Here is a 12781-nt window from a genome sequence, read left to right as displayed (position 1 = left end):
GGAGCCTGTCACAGGATGTCACGTCTATCAGGAAGATGAATCTCCTCCCACTGGTGCTGAGTCCTTCCCTGCTGTATCCAGCTGGCTCATCAGGGCCAGCTCTCCTCATCTTCCTGCCACCTTCCTTGGAGCACAGTACCTGGCCGTTTTCCACAACTGCACTCTCAATGACCGACCTTCCCTCTCCTGTGCCCCTGCGGCCACACCTTGCCAGGGTTACACCACAGATCTACACTTCCTGTTGACAGCCAGTGAGCCCCGACCAGATCCAGGCACCTTGTTCTCTAGGACAACCCCTGCCCCGTGACTCCTCTCGGTACTCCCGGCCCACCACTCTACTCCTACACCCTCACTCAACCGAGGAACTAACTGATCCACCAGACCTGGATGGCTCCTTCCCTGATGCCCTCACCAGGGCATACAGCTGCCCACCAGCTGTTTTTGCTTGGTGATCTCCAACCAGAAAGTGCCAAGTGGGGAAGCTGTCGGCTCCCGAGAACTTCACTCTCCAGCCCTGGGCAAGCCCTGGCTTTCTACCCTCGCCTCCTGCCTCATCACACCTGTACCACCCTGACATCTTTGTTTCTCTCCAAATCCTCAGCTGGTGACATCCCCAGAAGCTGTGGAATCCCACCAAATACAACCCTGCCTGCCAAATCCCCTGACTCTGTCATGCTCAGAATGTGCCGTGTCCTTCCCTGTGCCACAGGTCCTGCCCAGTTGCTGTTGTTGCTGTGGACATGCCCTTTATCTCACCCAGCTCTCTAACTCCACCTCACAAGGCTTCCATCTCGACCCAGAAATTATCAGCCAGCAAGCAGCCTTCTTTCCCAGAAAACGCTAGACTGAGTGGCTTTCCAGCACACACACAGCTTGCTAGAGGTCTCTTATTTTACCTATCTTGTTTCCTGGTGTTGGCGCTCAGGGCTGTGTCCTCTACAGCAAAGAATAGAAACTACTGGGGGATGGGGTAAGGGTGGGGAAGGCTGTAGAGATAGATAGCTCAGCAGTTAAGAGCACTGACTTTTCTTGCAAAGGACCAGGGTTCAATTCCCACCACCCACAGGTGGCTCATGACCACCTACAACTCCAGTTCCAGGTGAGCCAAAACTTTCTTCTGGTCTCTGTGGGCATCAAGCAGAACAAGTTTGTGGCCAGCCTGGGCTACAAAAGCAAGACAAAAACACACACACACACCGAGGATGGTAAACCCTCAATTCTAACTATCTGTGATTACAATCTGTGAGCAGAATGAGGCAGAACGCAGCCCAGGACTACCCACAGATAATGTTCTAGAAGCAATCCAATTAATTGAATTCCCTCCAATTCACTGGTGTCCCCTGTGTGTGGTATTCTAAAGAGGACGGAACCTCCCTGAAAGTCAATTAGACAAAGAGAGACAACAAAGTTTGGTTATTGAATATGTATTTTTTTACTGAAAAAATCATTCATAAATTAACATACAAAAATGTACAAACACATGAGTGAATAATGTAATGACAAAGGACTATTTCTGTGAAAAGTGTTTTTTTTTTTAAAACATCTTTAGATTTCAGTGCAAAAATGTACCCCTGGCACCTTTTAAAACAAAGAGCAAGCTCAAAACAAACGAAAGTAATGATGGAGTAAGCTGGCTGCGTTCAATGCCTTGTCAGTGGCGTGGGCACAGTCAGTGCATGCGCCGCTGCTCCTCTCCTGTCCTCTGAGAAGGGGAAGTGCTGACAAGAGTCCCTGTTTTAGCAAAAATGAAAGTTTTACAAATGTCCCTTCGCCCAAAGAAACCCTGTATGAAGAGGGACCTTCCACACACAGGGCAGCCAAGGGCAGGTCGGCTTAAGGGTCACTGTCCGTAGCATTGAAAATTTCAGCTGCCAAAATGCACCAAGGTCACACTTGCTTCTCACTGTCATTTCTTTGCGCATTCCCAGACCTCGTGTGGCCTGGTGGTATGGTTTGACTGTGACGCTTCCCACTCAGTGTGTGACTTGGTGGACAATGATTGACAGTGCCCACTAATGGTCCACACTAAAAACAAACTTGGACATGATTGCAAAAGAATATAAGCGACCCTACTTTGAGCATAAAAAGACCTTTTCTTTTGTCCCCAAATCGGCATTTCCTTTCTTAAATCAAGTATCAGCCTTTGGCTCAAAACAGTTACCCTGTGGCAAGTGTGAGAACACAGGGCTTCGAGCAGGACACATGCCACATGTACCATCACCCTCCCTGGAAGCCCTCCAAAGGACGCCATGGCTCTACCATGAAAGCAGCTCCTGGCCTTCGGTGTGGAAACAGAATGAGGGAGCGAGGGCTGGGCCCACAGCTCAGTGACAGAGCACTTGCTTAGCTGAAGCCATGGATTTCACTCCCAGCACTGTAAAACTGACAAGAGAAGGGCAGAAGGTGGAGACCAGGACGGACACAATCTTTATTGCTGTGTGTACCGTAAGACAAAGGCAAGTCAATGCAGCCATGCAGCTCCTTGCCCAGTGCAAACAGATGCCGTGGCTCACCAGCGCTCTCAAGGGCAGGCACCTGCTCTCTCATACGAGCGGGAAGCACTATGCAATGCCATCTGTTCCCTAGATACCACTCTATTCTACAAAAAGAACAAAAACGAGGAAAAAAACAACACAAGGCCTGGCCAATCACTCCCACAGTCTGTGGGGATCATCTGTCCTCAGAACCAACTGTGTGATGCAAAACCCCAGCCCCACGTATCTACACACCCACACCCACCCATGTAAACCATGAACATCGAGGGCGCTGAAGGCAAAAGCAGAAGTTGGAGGCCGGAAGAAAGCACTCCTCACCACACACAGATCCCTGCATTAGGGACAGAGGGCTGCTGCAGGGGCAGACAGGAAGCAGGGGCAATCTGCTGGGCTTCCTGTCAAAGCTCTGGTGAGATGTCTCCTGGACCCCAGCTGACACACCCCAGTGCCACCTGCTCCCTGGCTGAGCCTTTCCCAATCAACTGCTTCTTCCCAGAAACCAAAAAGGGAAACAGAAATCACAGAAGCCATCTGGTCATACAGGCACAGCTCTGAGAAACTGTGGCCAAGTTCCAAAGAAAAAAGGGGCAAGTCACCCAGCAGCCACTCTGTGTGTGAGACACTGAAGTACAAAAAAAGTCCAGAGAGTTGTAGCACGCTACACAGCACAGGCTGGCCTGGGGCTTGCTGTGTAGCTCACACTGGCCTCGAACCTTCTGTTCCCCAGCCCCTGCCACTCTGGAGTGGCAAGCCTGAGCCCTGCCTCTTCCAGCCCCACACATCCCAGCTCTGAGGGGTCTGCGAGAGGAGAGAACTGTACCCTAACAGCGGTTCTGCCAGCTCCTCCGCTGCTGAAAACCCTATAGAGGGAGGAGGGGAGAGGATGTGGGGCTGTAGTGACAGGAGGTTCTTTGTTATGCCCTGCATCCACTTCCTTCCCAGCTGACAGGGATTTGGGAGATGACACTCAATTGCGTGGGAACTGAGTCATGTTTTCCACCCAAGGTGATCTAATATATGAAGCCCTCACTTTGAAGTGGAGCCAGCTATAAAATTAAACTTTAAAAAGGCATTTTACATGGCTTATTTACAATTACACTTCTTCAAGAAGTGACTGTTACGTGTCTATCACCCCAGGTCCCTCCCCTCTACCCTCAATACCCCCCCCCAAAAAAACCCTGAACTAAACTAAATGAAAACCAAAGAGAACACCAGAGATGCAGAGAACCGTGTGGCGGTCCATCTGCTTCAAGCCATGGTGGCCTCTGGGCTCGGCCATCCATTTATCCAAGGGGCACCTAGCTTGGCCCTGGAATTCTAGAGGTTGCAGCTGAGACAGGACCTGGGTTGGGACGGAAGAGAGCAGCAGGGCAGACATCTGTCTTGTAGAATAGAAGCCAGTGCTGTTGACAGGTGTCCCCAAGCCTCCTGTCCCCGTTGGGCCTACAGCGAAGGCCTTTGTGCGTGTGCTCTGTGACAGTTTTCTGGAACCCTATGGTCCTGCGCTCCACTCTCTTTCTGTTCTCCTCCTGTGTTGACCCCCAGGATGGCGCGTCACAGCCCTTCCGAGGGGGCGGTGGGTAGGCGAATGCGGCTCCTCCCTGCATTTCAGTACTCAGTCACCTGAGCCAGCTCGGGTGTCAAGTTGACAGTTATGTTTTTATACAAGGCGTCATATGTGATATTTGCACAGTAGTTCAGGTTGTTGAGGCCATCCAGCCCTTGCCGCTCCTTTGACTTCCTCAGCAGAGCGTACCTGGGAAGCGGAAGATGGAGAGGGACTTGGAGCCAGCATCTCAGCTTCACACGGCCAGGGCAGCTGCCTGTGCCATCCTTACAGGAGCTATCTAATGCCTCTAAGGCCCAAGAAAATGGAGGCTCCAGAGACTAGCCCAGAGACAAACAGGAGAGGACAAAAAGGAGCCAGGCCTAGAGCCCTGCCACTCCCTTAGGGTTAGCAGAAGGTGAGCTGTGGAAGAGACCCAGGTATCTGAATCTCACCAATGGTCACCCAAAATGCCTACCCTTGGTTAATCAGAACAGATTCACACCTATGCCATACAGCCACACAGCTGGGGCAGCGGGGTGGTACAGCCAGTGGTCCCAGCACTTAGGGGTCAAGGGCAGGAAGATGGGGAGCCACAGGCCAGGCTGGCTAAACAGACATGCCGCCCAAGATGACAAAAGCAACAGAATAGGCTGAGGAAGCTGAGGGAGGAGAGTAGTGAAAGCTGCTGAGAAAAGTTGTATAAGAAACCAGTAAATAGTACCAACCTTCCAAGAAATTGGACCTCCCCTCGATGGTGGTGAGGAATGGACTTGTATTTCCCTGTGTCCCCTTCCGGCCGGCTCACAGAATAGCCTGCATTTTGTACCCTGTCCAAAACCAAAGGGACAGCAGTAAGATAGTGTAGACCCAGAGATTAGTAAAATTCCAAGATGCCTTATTGCAACAATGTCCAAGCATCTTCTCACTCATCTAACTGATCTGATATTTACTTTAACCAGGTAACATTTCTTGTGTGTACGTGTGTGTGCGAGTGTACGTGTGCATATGCAAGCACACATGCTGTGAAAATCAGAAGACAACCTTGCATGGCATTCCTCAGGCACCATGTACCTTTTCTTTTTTGAGACAAGGTCCCTCACTGGCCTAGAGCTCACCCCATAGGCAAGACTGTGGCTGAACAGCCCAGAAGATCTGCAGTCTCCACTTCCCACTGCTGCTAAGACCAGCAACCTCTTTTATCTATCTATCTATCTATCTATCTATCTATCTATCTATCTATCTATCTATCTATCTATCTATCTATGAGACAGTTTCACTGTGTACCTCTTCTTACTCCCCATATAGACCTGTCTGACCTGGAACTCACAGAGATCCTCCTGCCTCTGTCTTCTGAGGACTGGGATTGAAACTGTATGCTACTGGTAGCTTCATGAGAAATGCATGCCACAGGTTTCAGCATTTGAACACTTAGTCCCCAGCTGGCAGGGCTGTGTTCGGAGGCTTAAAAGGTGTGGCCTTGGAATTCTCCCAGCAGCCCTCGCGCTTCCTCTTCCTGAAAGCCAGAGGTGATCCGTGAAGATGGTTCGCTACTCTCTAGACCCTGAAAATCCTACAAAATCATGCAAATCCAGAGGTTCAAATCTTCATGTTCACTTTAAGAACACCCGGGAAACTGCCCAGGCCACCAAGCGTATGCATATTGGAAAAGCCACCAAGTGTCTGAAAGATGTCATTTTAAAGAAGCAATATGTGCCCTTCTGGTGACATAATGCAGGAGTCAGGGGGTGTACCCAGGCCAAACTGTGGGGCTGGACTCAGGGTTGGTGGCCAAAAGTCAGGGCTGAATTTTTGCTGCACATGCTTAAAAATGCAAAGAGTAATGCTGAACGTAAGGGTCTAGGTGTAGATGCTCTAGTCATTGAACATATCCAGGGGAACAAGGCACCTAAGATGTGCCATGGAACTTAGAGAGCTCATGGCCGGATTAACCCATACCTGAGCTCCCCCTGCCATACTGAAATGATCCTCACTGAAAAGGAAAAAACTGCTCCAAAGCCGGAAGAGGAGGCTGCACAGAAGAAAAAAAAAAATCTCAGAAGAAACTGAAGAAACAAGAGCTGATGGCACGGGAATAATAAATTCAGTATAAAATAAATGCAGATAAAAGTAAAAAAAAAAAAGGGGGGGGGTGGCCTTGCTGGAAGAAGCCAGTCCCTGGAAGTGGGCTGTGGGAATTTAAAGCCATCTCCAGTTTTCTCTCTCCACTGCATGCTTGAGGCTGAGGCTCTCAGCAGCCTGCTCCCATGCCTTGATGAACTCTAATCCTCTCAATTCTTTCTTTTCCTAAATTGCCTTGGTCTTACTTAGTCTTAGTGATTTATCACAGCAACAGAAAAGTAACTAATATAATCACCACTCTCAGCCTTTTCTAAAAAAAAAAAAACAAAAAACAATGTTTCAGAGGTCAAACTTTAACAACTGAGCTATCTCCCAGCCCTTTCTGTTCTTAAGTGCGGGTGTGTGTAGTCAGGACTGGTGCATGCTTAAAAAGCGTTCCATCCCTGAAGTACAGCCCAGCACCTGTCACAATGTGTTTCTCGACTGTGTAGTCATATTAGGCATTTAGTTAATCTGGAGAAATACTTGCACATGTGAACAAAGGATGGCATACCCCCACAAATGCCCACCAGCAGAAGATTAACTAGCATTTCTGCCTGAGGCAAGATCACATAATTGCTATTGAAAATGATGGCCTAGGGGCTGGGAGATAGCTCAGTTGGTAAAGTGTCAAACATGCAAACATGAGGACTGGAATTTGGATCTTCAAGAACCCATGTAAAAGCTGGGCACAGCGCTGGGTGGCTATAACCTCAGCACTGTGCAAGGGAACAGAGGGGCCGACAGCTGATCCCTGGAGTTCAGTGCTAGCTAGCTTCGCAGAAGCAATGAGCACCAGCTTCGGTGAAAGACCTTCACTCAAGATGACCCCCAACACTGCAGGGACACATCTGTGAGGTCACCAGGCAGTCAGTCCACCCTCCTTTCGGAGGTTCCACCAACATCAGCACTTAGCGCACAGAGAGCCACAGGGAACATGGGAAAACATTGCTGTAACACGGCTTCAGGGCCCTAACACATTGCATTCTGACCAAATTCATTTCTAAGGCCTTTTCTAAGCACTAGTGCAAACAAGATGATCTGCTAAGTCAACACTGGCATGCTCGAGAACACTGAAGGCCAAACATGGCAGCAGGAAGCTATGTAAGTTTCAGATAGTCCACACAACACATGATGTGTCTCTAACAAATCACCCTCCCTCCCCCGGCAGTGACGCTTACCCTGAGACTGAGGCCACTGCCACTGACAGGTCTGAGACACTGACACAGACATCTAATGTGATTCACTCACCACGTTTTAAAGACAAACTGAAATGGCAATGATGATGTTTTGGGGTGCACAGGCTGGGACAATTTATTTTTATTCTCATATGAATTTTACAATAAGCATACTTCTTCTCTCCCCTGTTCTATGAAGGAAGAGTCTTGTGGGTAGCCTAGGCTGGCTTTGAATTCAAAGAACTCTCTTCTCCACAGCCTCCCAAGCACTGAAATTATAGGTCTGAGGAAACATCACACCCAGCTGTTATCATCTTTCTTTCTAACATTTAAGTATTGAAAACTTTTTTTTTTTTTTTTACTTTATGTATATGAGTATTTTGCCTGCTTGTATATACATGCACTTTCTGCATGCCTGGTGCTCTTGCAGGTGAGAAGAGGGTACGGGATCCCTTGGAACTGGAGTTAAAACAGACAGTTGTGAGCTGCCATGTGGATGCTGAGAAGAGAACCCAAGTCCTCAGCAAGAGCAGCAAGTGTTCTAAGCCACTAAGCCATCTCTCTGGCCTCAAATTTATTTAAATTTTTAATTGTGTGTATGTGGTGTGTACGTCTGTGTGTGATATGTGCACGTGAGTGATGCCTACAGCGGGCACTGGATCCTCCAGAGCTAGAGTTACAGACAGCTGGGAGCTGCCCACTATCTGCCCTGGGAACCAAACTTAGGTGTTCTGGGAAAGTAATATGTGCTCTTAACTGCTGAGTCATCTCTCCAAGCCCCATATTATTACTTAAAAAATTGTTAAGCTGTTATTTAAGTTTATTTTCACATGTCAAAGGAGATAATGAAAATAGTTGCCTTAGTGGGATACAGAAATGTTTTTTAGTTTGAGTTAGAAGGGTTTTTCTCTTGTTTAATATTTGTTATATTTTTGAAACTCCAATATTTATCTGACTTCCAATATTCATCTCCATCGTGAAAGAAAATAAGACGCTGCTCCTTAAGCGCAGCTGTGGAAGGTTATGGAGGTGCTGGCTTCTCAACAAGGGACAAAACCTGGGCAGAAGCGTGCAAAAGTGGAGCAGGGTGCTCGGGCAGGGAACATCCCATTAGCCTTATACTGACAGCGGGCTAAAGGGCTATTTTGCATAGTTCCGATGTGGCTGTGAAGATACGAAGTGTCACACTATAGCTCCTCTCTCTAAGACAAGGTGGCGGGTGGGGTGGGTGAGGGTGGGGTGTGTACCTGTTCCACAGGTCGTCATCTTCTCCGCCCCAGCCCCAGAATGCATTAGGAAAGCCATTGATTTTCCGAAACTGTTCTACAGTCAGGCCGCTTACTCCACCAAAAAACTCTGTGTAGGGAAGCCTGAAAAGACAACCAGCTGGATTAAAAGATCTAGAGTTGAATTTCCTGATGAATTTGTCTTTGTTTTCCTGCAATGCTGGGAACAGAATTTAGAGGCTCACACAGCCAGGCAAGAGAACTGAGCACCACCCCAGGCTCCTATCAGGTTTGCAACAACCTTATTGCGCAGTGAATGACAGCACAGAATTCACTCAGTGTGTACTCACTGGGTTGTGCAACCATGACCACAATCAGTGTTCAGTTACTCCACCACCACCACCGGCCACCACCACCCAACCACTTCACACCCCCACAGTCACACTGCTAACGCACTTTCCGCAGACAGCAAGATGGTGACACTTGGCCCCATGCCTGCTCACTGCTCAACTCCTGTACTGCACTCTGCAGGCCACCCATCAGCAGACAAAACGGGTTACAGAACTGCACGTGGTCTCTGTGACTGGCCTTAAGGAGCAGGAGGCACTCACAGATACATGTACTTGTCCAGTTTGGTAGCGAAGTGCCTGGGCATCTGTCCGCAGCCATAGTAGTTTCGGTCACTCTCAGGTATGTGATCTACATCATGAAAGATCAGGCAGTCCCAGTCCAAGTCCTTCATAGCTTCTTGAAAGCCAACGTTGAAAAGCATGGCTCGGTTAAAGGGCTGGGTACCGACCTGAAAGAACAAAGGGTTCCTTAAGAAAAGACCTTCCTCCCTTCACTGCATACCACAGGGGCGCCTAGGAGCCAAATGGAAAGACTCCTGGGCCCACAGAATCTGGGCAGCACTGCTCAGTTAACAGCTGTCCAGGGAGTCCACTAAACTCTGTCTTGTTTCTTCAGAGAGCACCAACTCATGCTGCAGCTGAAGACAGAGGCCATAGCCACGGGATATCAGGGGACAGGCCAGGCATAGCAAGTCTCAGGTCTACGTTACTCATCACCATCCCTACCAGGTCACCAATCTCCTTTGTACACTTAACTAGTGTACACGTATGTAGTGAAAGAGGGTGTGCTCATCTGCTCACCTCAGCTTGTCTATTCTGAAGGCCCCACTGCAACAGTCACTCTAGGGACAGAATGAGGAATTCTGTAGCAGGTGGAGACTAGCTTACACTTGTTATGGCCTAGCTGAACTACCACAGAACACACACTCAAGACAGACACAAAGGAATGTGCTCGTTGGTCTTTGTCAACTTGACACAAACCTAGACATAATTAGGAAGAGGGACTCTTAGTGGAGAAAATACTTCCTTAAGACTGGCCCATAGGCAAGTCTGAAGAGCATTTTCTTGATTAATGATTGATGTGGAAGGGCCAAGCTCATTGGGAAAGTGCCACCCTGGGCTCTTCACACTGAAGTCAGTATCATTTGCATCATTCCAGACTGAGGGCTCAGAAGAGGGAGAGAGGAACTAAGGACCACTTACTTGCTCGACCACATAGAAGGCGAACTGCAGGCGCTGGCGCTGAAGCATGGGGAGCAGGTGTCGCAGGAGGACTGGGAGGTGCTCATGGCGGTTTCGGAAGGGGATAAGGATGGCCACCTGCAGTGGATCACAGGAAAGGGAGATAGCAGTTAGCTGCTGGCCTGACCTACCCAGTCAATTCTCTGCCCTGCTACACAGAAGGGTAGGCGTGGATGAGCAACAGCTGGGGAGTGCTGAGAAGCCCCTTCTCTTGTTCTTGACATCCTCTAACACTGAGCTGTGCAGGCAAAGCCAGCCTGGAACTAACTGGATCCTGTCTGGACTGCAGCTCTAGGAGGCATATATACCCATGGTGACGCAGCAAAAAGGTCCCTCCAGAAGGGTGCAAACACAAGTGAGCAAAGTTTGCCAATGCATACAAAGCTCTGCTCCACACCGTGCATCTGTGGACACCTGCTGCCACCGCACCAAGCTTATTCCCTGGCTGATGTCATGGCCCTCCCCCCACAGGGCCAGCAGCACACAAGCCCTTTATTAAACACCTGCTCAAGGCAGGCGCCTTAAGCTGCTGCCTCCTCTCCTGATACAGTCAGCCTATAGAGGCCTAAGTGTCCAGCTGGATAACTGCACTACAGTCCACTTATCTTCTAATAGCCGGGAGACCGGGCAGGAAGCACTGCTCTGCAGGGACACAGCCCACAAATGCATCAACCTACCGGCCCTCCCTCCTACAAATGACCCTGCCTGGGAACAAAGGGGTTCAGTGCCCCTAGACACCATCAGGGTGCTGCCAATCTCTATGGCTACAGGAGTCCTTGGGGAAGCCAGTTCTCGAAAATGAGAGGCGGGGTGCAAGTTCCCTGTCGTCACAGCTCTCAAACCCGGGAAATCCCAGATGGGCTCCCAGCACCTGGGGTCTGACTCATAACCCACCTTCCACCGAGGCACACAGTCCGAAGGCTTCCAGTGGCCTCCAAGCTTGATGGCTGGATCTCTGGAGAAAAGCTCGTGAATATCGTCCATTCTGATCTCACTCATGTTTATGTCTATCGGGCCCTCTGAACAGAGAGGGAGGAGAAACAATTAGAGTTTCCCAGCTGCTTTCCAGCTCTCCACCCTGTACTGTAGTGTTATTGCCAACAGGCAAAGAAGTATACCAAAGATACAACATCTTAGAGACCTGCTTCTGCCAAAGTGGAGAAAGAAATGAAAATTTTGAAACTGAAGTGAGGTAACTCTTTTTTAAGACCCCTCCTTGCTATAGGGAGCTCCAATTTCACTTCTCAATAAACTGCATGCCCTTCAGAAAGCCTCTGAAGTGGCAGCTGAACTTCAACAGGAGAAGAGGAACAGAAGAGTGTTTAGGCCTGCCAGCTTACTCAGAAGCAAGGCCAGCTGTCTGTCTCACCTTATCCACCAGTAAGTAGGGATTCTGGCTAAAGGTACCCAAACTCAGAATACTCATCTCTGACAATGCCCCAAAATTGAAACTATGACAATAAGTGCTACAGAAGCCAGGCATTGATTCTAGCACTTGGGAGGCAGAGGCAAGAGGATCTTTGTGAGTTCAAGGCCAGTCTGGTCTACATAGTGAGTTCTAAGACAGCTAGGAGTACTATTGCTGGGATTAAAGGCATGGTCACCACACATGGCTTAAATTTTTTTAAACCAGCATTTTGTTAAGAAAAATAACTTCCAGCAACTAGCCAGTAAGGGGTGAGCAGAGGGGGAAGGGAACAAGTGAGAATACAGTATGACAGAGAAGAAAGAAAGGTGGGCAGAGGTCTTCTGCATCAACCCTGTTATAACCAAAACTAATGGCCAGATCTTTCTCCAGGACATACCCTATAAGGGTCATGACAAAGGGCAGAACACAGCACCACCAAGAATGTGGGTCACCAGCAGCAGGTGGGGCTGAAGAGGTGGGGCACAAGGAATTCCTACAGCCTCAACTCCAGGGCTAGGAACAGTTTTGTTATCCACAGAGGCAGGCAGGCAGGCGGGCAGGCCAACTGGTCACACTCTCCCTTCCACATTAACCAGACAGCTGTGCTGAGGCAGCAGAGCCAAGCTGGATCTACTTACTCATGGAAGGGAGCCTCTCCGGGCAAGGGTGGTTGGCAAAGTAGGTGAAATCTTCAGGAAGAAACGTCGTGGTTGGAGGAAAGGCTTCACTGTGGTTCAAGTCCAGAGGATAATCTAGGAGGGAAGAGAAAGGCAGCGCAGGTGGGCACTGGTGTGCTGACTCCTCCAGCCCCTCAGAAGTGCTCTGTAGCTTGTGGGGGCAGGTGGTTCAGGGCTGAAGCTGAAAATATGAAGCCATTTACAGGAAGGAAGTAGAGAGGACTGCCATAACGGCTTCCTTCCCACTTAAATTGGCGCTGTGGGCTTCTGTTTACGTTTACCCAGTTTACAGCCAGTGGGAATCAGATGAAGTATAAGCAGTACAGACCCCACCGTCTCTTACTCTACCAGCACTTCCGACCTCTGAACAGCTTGCCATTGGCACCCGTTCACAGCCAAGCTGCTTACCCTGCTGACCTGCTTCTGGTCACCACCTCCAAGGACTCACTCTAGATGAGGTAGGCCAGCGTCATGCCTTTCTTTTCCTGTCCTAAGTTTCCAATTACTTGCCATAACTGGACTTTAGGGCAATGTTCAG

The 12781-nt window shown here is 49.2% G+C and overlaps 1 protein-coding gene and 1 pseudogene across 4 annotated transcripts in view; one reads left to right on the top strand and one right to left on the bottom strand.

Annotated features, from left to right (window-relative positions):
• Nucleotides 1-1408: 1408 nt before the first annotated feature.
• The window catches only part of B4galt5 (beta-1,4-galactosyltransferase 5), a 50600-nt gene continuing 39227 nt past the window's right edge, over nucleotides 1409-12781 (bottom strand). For all 4 annotated transcript variants that reach the window (XM_021637757.2, XM_021637765.2, XM_060382801.1 and 1 more), the window contains exons 3-9: nucleotides 12205-12318; nucleotides 11053-11177; nucleotides 10120-10236; nucleotides 9178-9365; nucleotides 8588-8710; nucleotides 4770-4871; nucleotides 1409-4251 (exon numbers count right to left, since the gene is read on the bottom strand). In XM_021637757.2, the coding sequence (XP_021493432.1) occupies nucleotides 4104-4251; nucleotides 4770-4871; nucleotides 8588-8710; nucleotides 9178-9365; nucleotides 10120-10236; nucleotides 11053-11177; nucleotides 12205-12318 (917 nt within the window). In that variant the 3' untranslated portion in view covers nucleotides 1409-4103. The remainder of the gene's footprint in view (nucleotides 4252-4769; nucleotides 4872-8587; nucleotides 8711-9177; nucleotides 9366-10119; nucleotides 10237-11052; nucleotides 11178-12204; nucleotides 12319-12781) is intronic.
• On the top strand, nucleotides 5376-6140 carry LOC110548997 (large ribosomal subunit protein uL22-like; annotated as a pseudogene).

This window comes from Meriones unguiculatus, chromosome 4, assembly GCF_030254825.1.
Source record: "Meriones unguiculatus strain TT.TT164.6M chromosome 4, Bangor_MerUng_6.1, whole genome shotgun sequence".
Lineage (NCBI taxonomy): Eukaryota > Metazoa > Chordata > Mammalia > Rodentia > Muridae > Meriones > Meriones unguiculatus.
Note: the sequence above shows the minus strand (reverse complement) of the source record. Positions and strands in the feature narration are given on the sequence as shown.